This window comes from Rhopilema esculentum, chromosome 7, assembly GCF_057945365.1.
Source record: "Rhopilema esculentum isolate cy_ngs chromosome 7, ASM5794536v1, whole genome shotgun sequence".
Taxonomy (NCBI): Eukaryota; Metazoa; Cnidaria; class Scyphozoa; order Rhizostomeae; family Rhizostomatidae; genus Rhopilema; species Rhopilema esculentum.
In genome coordinates this window covers 5,309,063-5,318,538 of record NC_142821.1, presented here as the reverse complement: position 1 = coordinate 5,318,538, position 9,476 = coordinate 5,309,063, and the positions used below count along the sequence as shown (strand labels likewise).

At 38.5% G+C, this 9,476-nt stretch overlaps 1 protein-coding gene across 1 annotated transcript; it reads left to right on the top strand.

The window, feature by feature from the left end:
* The first annotated feature begins 2,237 nt into the window (after nt 1–2,237).
* Nucleotides 2,238–8,410, top strand: LOC148959932 (uncharacterized). The gene is made up of 2 exons (XM_089109528.1): nt 2,238–2,466; nt 3,150–8,410. Exon 2 carries the CDS (start codon nt 4,723–4,725, stop codon nt 7,567–7,569), a length of 2,847 nt encoding a protein of 948 aa, XP_088965654.1. The 5' UTR covers nt 2,238–2,466; nt 3,150–4,722; the 3' UTR covers nt 7,570–8,410.
* Nucleotides 8,411–9,476: the final 1,066 nt, after the last annotated feature.

Below are 9,476 nucleotides of genomic sequence, written 5' to 3'. Positions count from 1 at the left end.
GGCACATTAGTGTGTTGTGCGGTATTGTCTGGTGTCCGGTGGAAATTCCTCTAATTTCACCTAATTGGTCTAAAAACTGTTGTGTGTTTATCAAAACAATCCTATGTTTAACACTGTGTGAACAAATATTGTATTATATTATAAAATACTTTTTATTTGTGTTTATTTGATTCCTATTCAAGATTATTCGATGAAGATATTTTTATTGTTAAGATATAGGCTAAAAAGTATAATTTTTAGCATTGTCTGTGGGTGGTGTGCCCCGTGGCTTTTCTTTGAAGAGTGTGCTGTGGATCAAGAAAGGTTGAAAAACACTGTCTTAGATAGTCCTGTAAATGACGATTGCGCCTAGACTTACTCCATGAGCCTCTGTTTCGCTACTGCCTCACTTGACGGACGCTACAACAGAGACTCTCATAATCCAAAGTACTCAAAAACTGGCAACTTCAATTTTGTCTCGTTCTCGATTTCTTTCCAAATATTTCCAAATCCACCCCCCTGATTTGCACATTTGCACAGCTTTTTCATTCGCGTGTAAAGATGTTAGTTTTTTCGTACGTATGGATGGTTTTTTCTTCTTTTCTCTGGGAATTGCATTTTCTCTGGTGTGGCAGTTACAGTGAAGACTTTGCAACAGTAAGTTATCCTTTTTGCAGTATTCTTCTGTAATTTTTTCAAAGAAGTCATGTAGAAAGATTTTTATAATTTATTTCACTTCTTTGCGTGAATTACTGTGCCTTGTGGCTGGCAACAAACACGTGGATAAGTTTGTTACCTCCATGATGATATCTTAAGTCAAATTAATGGAGATAGATAAGTAACTGAAGGAGAAAGGCTTGGTTCAGGAAGGTCAAAAACAAGGGCCGATTTTTTTCAAGGCGTTTATTCTACCGATAAATTTTCCAGACCAGTTCAATTTTGATGTCACTTTCAAGTATAGTAAGTTAAGCCAAATTTTGAACTAGGCCTTGTAGCTAGGACCGTGGCAAAAACTAGGATATTAAAATGGATAAAGTTGTGCCTCTTGTTATTGTGAGTAATTTGTTGTTATGTCTATGTTCTAGATGACAACTCAATGAAGACAGACAATTCTCCCAATAAAGTAAAATTTCATTGTGGACTTTTTCAAGAATATAATATGAACTCATTTATAGTATCATTTATAACTTCAGTTTTGTCAAAGTGACTTTTTGTCTTGACTGTTTATTATGTTGTAGTAAACATGCTTGCATCCAATTGAATTTGGTATATACTAATTATATTCACTGAGTTGTGGTGTTTATTGTCTGAACTTCTCCAATATCAGGGTGCATTCTCCATGTAGGTAGGCCCGAATTTATCTGGACTGGGATTAGAAAAATCCCTTAGGTGTATGAAGGAAAAGTCCTTTTACTCTACGCATCGTCGACAGGAAATCCCTAGGATCAATTAATTCTAACGGTTGTTGGTGTATCATTGACAGAATTATTATAAATTTGTATGGAAATACAAAATTATCTTATCCTGTTTAACAAAAGTTGTAATCATTATTTTTGATTAAATTTTAGCAGGTCTCACTATGGTTTCAAGGTTCTCCGATAAAAAAATCGACACTTCGATCTTTTAAAGTAATTTATCAAATATTTCATGAAAAGTGTTGCTAATTTTTTAAAGTTTTTTCTTTAAATTGGTTCTTGGCTATAAACTAGCGCCTAGTGGCTTCACAAAGGTGAAGTTCAAATTTCGCTGGTCAGGTTGTTTTCAACGCTGTCGTCATTTAATTCTTTTCGTCAAGCCAGCGCGATACTTCTGAGAGTGGAGTGTACTAAGGCATATCCTCGGGACAAAAAGTTCATACAAAAATGATACAAAGTGTTTCCATATGCAGTAGAGGGCGAACGCAAAAACGTGTTTTTCATTGTACGCTTTGCAATAGAATTCACTTTCAAAATCTTCGAAAACAGCCAACAGTTTTCTGCCATTTCTCGACAGTGATATTTTGTATCGCCAACAACACGGGGGTTAGGATGTTTTTAAAAAGATACCTCGTTATGAAAAAATTGAGGTGCCAGCCAATCAGAAAACCGTATTTTGAAAAGCTGCTCTGTGATTGGTAGGACAAAAAGTTGTCCTGAGCGCCAGTTTTTGAGTACTTTGGATTATGAGTCTCTGTTGTAGCGTCCGTCAAGTGAGGCAGTAGCGAAACAGAGGCTCACGGAGTAAGTCTAGATTGCGCCTTCAATTGCAGAGGCCTGGGGATGAATCTTGATTCGTGGCGCGAAAATTTTCTTTCTCTCGTCAGCAAGTTAGAGGCAACAAAACGGTTTCGAAAATGATTTTAAAAATGCCAGCTAAAGATACGAAATGCTGTGGAAAGTTATAAATATTTAGAATGCCTGACTTCTATTTTAAAGCCATTGCCTCAATAATCTTGGCGCGTGTTGAAAAAGGCGGAAAATGAAGCTTAGACTAGAAAGGGCATCCAAGGTTTGCTATTCTTTTTGCATTTCAACTTTAAAAATTAATTAGAACTTAGCTGGTTACTGGAACTCAGACTTTAGCTGAAACATAGCTTCCCATAACAGCTTTTATTCAGGTTTAAAGTACTGTCATTTCGAGTTCTGGCTTTTTTTTAAGTAATCTTCTGTTCAGCTAACAAGCGAAGATAAATCGCTTGGTCTTGTGGTTGTACTTGTCTACTGAATTATGTCATAAGATACTAAAATTTCAAAGCATTTCTTGTTTGTTCATGTTCATTTTTTCGCGGCAAACCACGAGTATAATTCTTTACATAAGGTTTGTGATATTAGAAACATTTACTCAACTTGTATTGGAACTACAGCTTATATTAAAAGTCTAGTTATGAATGAGCTGTTAACATCTGAGTTGCAAGGAAACCTTATGTTATAAAATTTATTTAGGAAGCGAATTTTTAAGCACATTATTCTAAAGTAACCGAATGTCTACGAAAGTTATTTGTAATAGAAGAAGTGCCAGTTGCAAGTTTCCAATAAGATAGTTTGAAAAAAACTATGTCAAACAAAATATTCATTTTACATTATAAGTGTTCCTTTGTCAGTTATTAGATCTCCATTTTGATTCTCCACAGGTTAAAACTTCATGGTTATTTTCTTCTTTCTGTCTATGTCTGCTTCTTCCCTCTCATGTAGAATAACGAAGTCGATGATTTGTCCATAAGCAAAGATGAACATGTCAGGCCTCGTGAAAGTTTCCAATAAGCACTCAGCTCACAGTCGAACGCTTTGACCTAAATCTAGGTAAGTGGCGAGAGCCTTTCTTGAATTATTTTTCATCAGTTCTTTTATAATTTTTCTTATCGAACTAAACCGTGTGAATGAAAAAATTGTGACCACACAGCAACTTTTGCCTTAAAAAATGACCGGTAGACCCTTAACGATATGCCGCATACCAAAAATGTCATTGCGCCTTCTACCCCCAATCTAAGCATGCATGCTGTGCCCCTGTTGAGCAGGAAAATTTGGCAACCAAGAATCTGCAGTAGCAAAGGATGTTCTCATCTGCGTATATATCTTACGCTTGCAAACCCTGTCGGGATATTGCGCAACCATTGCTCTTCATGTAAAAAACCACAGCCTCGGGTCAAACCTGTATAGCCGTTAAATATTACGTGTTTGCTGTTATTCTGGTTTATTGAGTATTTTGTTCCTGCAGTTAGAATATGCCTAAATGCGCTCCAGTTTATGATGTAATCCTGATAAGCTGTAGCTTTTTTATAGAAGTAAGTATATCTCTCCACAGATTCCCTTAACAGCACAGAATAGATCTTTCGCTCATCAGCTCATCTATTATTGATACTAGCTTTGGCATATTCAGCTGGGGATTCAAAAGTATTTAGGTTCGTCCAATCGCGATGAGCGCAATTTTAACAAAGTGAGGCAGCTGCACTTATCTTTTTTATCATATCCTTATTGTCAATATCAGACATAATCTTCGCGAAATTTGCATTTAGTCTGAATATGCTGCAGGGGAGGACAATTTCAGGCTGAAATGAATAAACTGTATTGTGAAACAGCTGACATTTCGCGGCAAAATGCTCTCTTTTTTTTGCTTCTTTTCTAAAGACCGTTTTTATCGTGTTGGAGTGCAGGTCATCAAAAGAAATTTAGTTGGGTTTTGCTTTGAAGCTTCTGACAACATGCTTTGAAGCTTTGTGTAGCTGACTGCATTATCAACTCATTGAGGTTGACATCATTTCGTGGATTTCGTCTCTTTGGCGTAATAATACACGTCTCTTAGGGAATTTATACTGCGTCTGCAGCTTGGAGTGGACAAGCATTGTTCATTGTTTTTCAAACCCTATTGATATGATGCACGCTTTCGCCACGCTGTTGCCCACTTTGATGGATAAAGAGTTCGCACTTTCTCAACATTAGCACAAAATTCCATACTGGAAGTGTCAACAATAGTACAAAATTCCGTACTGAAAGTGTAGGAGAAACAAATCTGCAGCGCATTTTAGGCTGCTCTAGCGCCTGTATTTTGAAAGTCTACTTTTGAATGTTATCAAGTTCTTCGAAAGGTGTTACATTTGGAAAACAGAATTCATTGCTTTGCAATCTTCGATGTTATCGATTGGATGTGGTCTAGAAAATGACTTAACCTGCTGGATCACATGTGAAATTAGCCTTATAAAATATACATACTAAAAGGATTTCATAATCACCTGCCTACATCGAGGAAGGTTTGTCGTGCTTCGAAGGAATGATGTCTGTGGAAGAATTTTGTGTTTCCACCCAAGAAAAGGGATCTGCTATATCACGTGAAAGATCTGTGTCTCTTCCACTGTTTCAAGCAAAGGAAAAATCAAACTCGACATTCCAGGAAGAAGACACCAGGCCTCCACATTCTCAGAGTTATGATTCGCTTTTATCGCTTGATAAGAGCTCGTCTTTTAACCTCGATTCAAGCTCTCAAATGTCATTACCTGAACTGAATAATACATTGGTAGATTCAGAAGGCTATGCGAGCTTCCGTTCCAACCCTTCAAGCAGTTCATCACCGTGGTCTAGTAGTCAAAATAGCCCTACTGGAGAAAATGATCGGCTGGACAATTCATTAGAGAATGAGATTGAAGATAACTGTGGCAGTCTTACTAACCTAGAGCAAAGCAATGGAATATGTCATCACGAGAATGATGAAGAAGACGTCATTGGAACTCAGATAGACAAAACAAAATGTATTCCCGTTACAGACAGCCAGTTCTATTCAAAGCTAAGAAATCCTACGGAAATTGTATCTGCTGACAATGAAAAGACAACACCACTTTCTTTGGACATTGCTAAACGAATGTCAACAATCGTCGAAGATCATGAAGATACACCGTCACCAAGATCAATAATTGATATTGATAGGACGTTTTCGAATGTGTATAAAAACATTTGTGATAAAGAGAGGTTAGCTTATTTCAATGAAAATGAAACTGGGGTATCAAGTTCGATTGAAAATGACTTGGAAGAAGAAGAAAATTACGTGAAAGGTATTACCGATGATCAAATGAAAAGGCAAATCGTTGTAAAACGGCATAGTAATGCAGAAATTAAAATTGAGAGTGACGCGGCCGCTGTAAAGAGTGATAAAAGGGGTATGTTATCTAAAGGTGAAAGCCAGTCTTCTGCACCAAACGAGGAGTCAGAAACTGATAAAGACATTCCGGCAAGAGTGGTCGAATTTGATGCAAAGATAGACCCGTCAACACTAGGTGAACAAGCTTTTGATATTGACTTGGATCTTTATGACATACCTAAAGAGAAGAGGCAACCCCTTGAAACAAAGCTTCAAGAGCTAAGAACTTTTGTAGAACGAATAATCGATGACCGCAGAAGTTTGGAACAAGATCGGTTATCTTTGCAGAGAATTCTTGCTCTTATCAGATCCAAAGAGGGCACTGCATTTAAGGGGATTATGGCAGAACGAGGAGAAATGACTTTTACCTTTGATTCTGACTGCCAAGAAGAGCAGAGTGATGTTTACCAGAATTTCCTACATAATATAAACAGTAAAATATTAAGCAATGAACGATGTCAAGAATCGTGCATCGATGATGGCAGTTCTTATGCTAATAATATGCAACATAGCTGTACTGGTTTTTCACTGTGTCTGAAAGAAGGAAAAAGTGAAGTAGAAGATAAAACGGTTGAAGTGTCAAACGATGATGAGCTAGACTACGAAGAATTGCTGTCTAGCCTTGAAGATGCGTTAATGGAGAACATTGGTTTGAAAAACGAGAATCAGGATTTGAGCACTGTTAATAACGAGCTGAGGAAGCAAATAGAAGATTTACTAACACAAGAAGAGGAGCTCCGTTATAAAATAAATAGAACGACAATGAAGCTCATGGAGGATGTAGGAAGGCAAAAAGAGGAGAATGTTGTACTTAGAAGTAATTTTAACAAAGTTCTTAAAGACTATAATGAACTAGAAATAGAATTTGAAGAGTTAAAAGAGAATTACGAGGAGCTGATCTGTGAACGAGATGTGCTTGTTGATGAGATAGCAATTAAAAACGAAGACTATAACATCTGCAGAAATGATTGTGAACAATTGGCAGAGGAGCTTGATGCAGCCAAGAAACAGCTGGAGCAGTATGATATGGCGCAGGAAAAGGTATGGACAAGAGAAGACTGGGAAAACTTGACTGTGCTGCAGACAAAGGTCTCAATTACTGAAAAGGCGCTACTTGATGCAAGAAAGCAAAAGGCACTGCTCATTGGGGACTTGAAAACAATGAGGAAAAAGTTGGAGATGGAAGGCCAAAGGATTCATGAGGCTGAAGCTGCTATGGACAACTTGGAAATTAATCTAAGGCAAGCTTATGAAAAGAACAAGAGTCTTAGGCGAGAAAATGACGAGCTTCGGTGGTCTATTTTGGTGTATGAAGCCAAGTTGACAGAGCTAAGCAAAAATGAAGGGGTGCAAAGTGACAGAGCAGCGCCATTCGATAGGTTTGCTGAAGAACATAGTCCATTGGAAGGCAGTAGAATGACAGCTGAGGGACTATCCCCTAAAACTGATGTCAAGGATAGTAGCGCCGACAATCCACCTAAAGAGACAGCCCCAACCAACAATGAAATTAGCAACAATGCCAAGACGGCAAATGAGAACTCCGTCGTTCTTCGTAAAGATTCAAAGTCTAATAGTTTCAGAAGAGCCCGAACATTCCCTATAAATGAAATGGAAAGTCTTGCTCTTCGCTTCTGTCAAGAGACACAGCCAGATTTTTACGCTGGTAGCCATTACCAAAATGCTTTCCAAGAGATTGTTGACTTACATGAGGAGGAAGATGACGATAAGGATGACAATTCTGATGGGCCTTTAACAATCAAAGTATCGGCAAGATGTGATAACAATCATTTAGAGGAAAAGAGACTCTGCAGTCCAGATCTTGTACAGGAAGGTCCACCAACAGGATGTATTTCGTCAGAAGATCTGAACAGAAAATTGCCACATCGATATACCTGCTTACCGCTAAGGCTTGTGTTGCCAACTTTGATGCAAAGTTTGCTTCATTCAAAGTCAAAGAGAGGAAAACATCCTGAACCTTCTGATTAACCTAGCTGTCGTTTTTTTATTTTTTTTTAATATTTGGTGACATTGCTAGACTGTTTATTTATGTCAATAGTTGTTTGTTTACTTATGTGAATTGTTAGTTTTCTTTGAAATTTTGTGTCAGAGAGCAGTATGTTTTGAGTAACACATTCATTTAGATTTAATCAAAACGAATTGAGTTCCTTCATTAATTACAAAGGTAGGCAGAAGCATTGCAATTATTATTTGATATTCAAAATAGACATTCATTAACAAACACACGTTTTTTTCACAAATATTTCCTCTTTGAGTTTAAAGTTTTTCAAACATATGTGCTCAACCACTTTCTTGCATTTGTTTTACATTATTTTCTAGGCCCTTTTGCCAATTTCTTTGTCTTGCCGATGATTGGCGACTTTCGTAAAGAGATGCAATACATAATATTTATTTGCGCAGCCTTCAGGTTATATATACTTTGCCTATAATTTTTCTGGCGTCAATCACAACATACATAATAGAAGAGTGCTTATTGGAAACTGTTAGCTTGCGTTTTGATCTTGTCAATTTGTAGTTTATTGTTTGTAGTTTTTTTAGTAAACTATTTGAGAAAAATGTAACTTTTAAGGTTTAAAATTTGATTCATCTTTAAATGAAGACCGAACTTTTGCATTCTTCTGTTACTTTCTGCTTCGGATTGTATTTCTATTAATATCTTATCAGTAATCCTCAGTGTTAGCCATTGAATTTGGCCGTGCAGCTTGTAGCAAAAACACTTTGGAGTCTTGAAATTTACATTAAGGAGTCTCGTTCTAAAAGGTTTTCACAAAACGATTTGTAAACCTGTATAGATTTCTCAACTAAGAGCAACAAAACTGCCTGGTCACATATTTTTGCTCTAATGAAGATACCAGTTATGACGCAATTGTTGCCTTTCATTAAACATACAACCTAAATTTCTCAGAAAAATCATCGGAAAAACTACACTACACTACACTGCACTGACTGCACTGCACTGCACTGCACTACACTACATTACACTACACTACACTGCACTGCACTGACTGCACTGCACTGCACTGCACTGCACTGCACTGCACTGCACTGCACTGCACTGCACTGCACTGCACTACACTGCACTGCACTGCACTGCACTGACTGCACTGCACTACACTACACTACACTACACTACACTGCACTGCACTGCACTGACTGCACTGACTGCACTGCACTGCACTGCACTACACTACACTGCACTGCACTGCACTGCACTGCACTACACTACATTACACTACACTGCACTGACTGCACTGACTGCACTGCACTGCACTGCACTGCACTGCACTACTGCACTGCACTACACTACACTGCACTGCACTGCACTGCACTGCACTGACTGCACTACACTACACTACACTACACTGCACTGCACTGACTGCACTGCACTGCACTGCACTGCACTGCACTGCACTGCACTGCACTGCACTACACTACACTGCACTGCACTGCACTGCACTGCACTGCACTGCACTACACTACACTGCACTGCACTGCACTGCACTGCACTGACTGCACTGCACTGCACTGCACTACACTACACTACACTACACTACACTACACTACACTACACTACACTACACTACACTACACTACACTACACTACACTACACTACACTACACTACACTACACTACACTACACTACACTACACTACACTACACTACACTACACTGCACTGACTACACTGCACTGCACTGCACTGCACTACACTACACTACACTGCACTGCACTGCACTGCACTGCACTGCACTGCACTGCACTGCACTGCACTGCACCGCACTGACTGCACTGCACTACACTACACTACACTACACTGCACTGCACTGCACTGCACTGCACTGCACTGACTGCACTGCACTGCACTGCACTACACTT

What these genes read in the sequence shown, in the direction of transcription:
- LOC148959932 (XM_089109528.1), top strand. Translation starts at nt 4,723, where the DNA reads ATGATGTCTGTGGAAGAATTTTGTGTTTCCACCCAAGAAAAGGGATCT.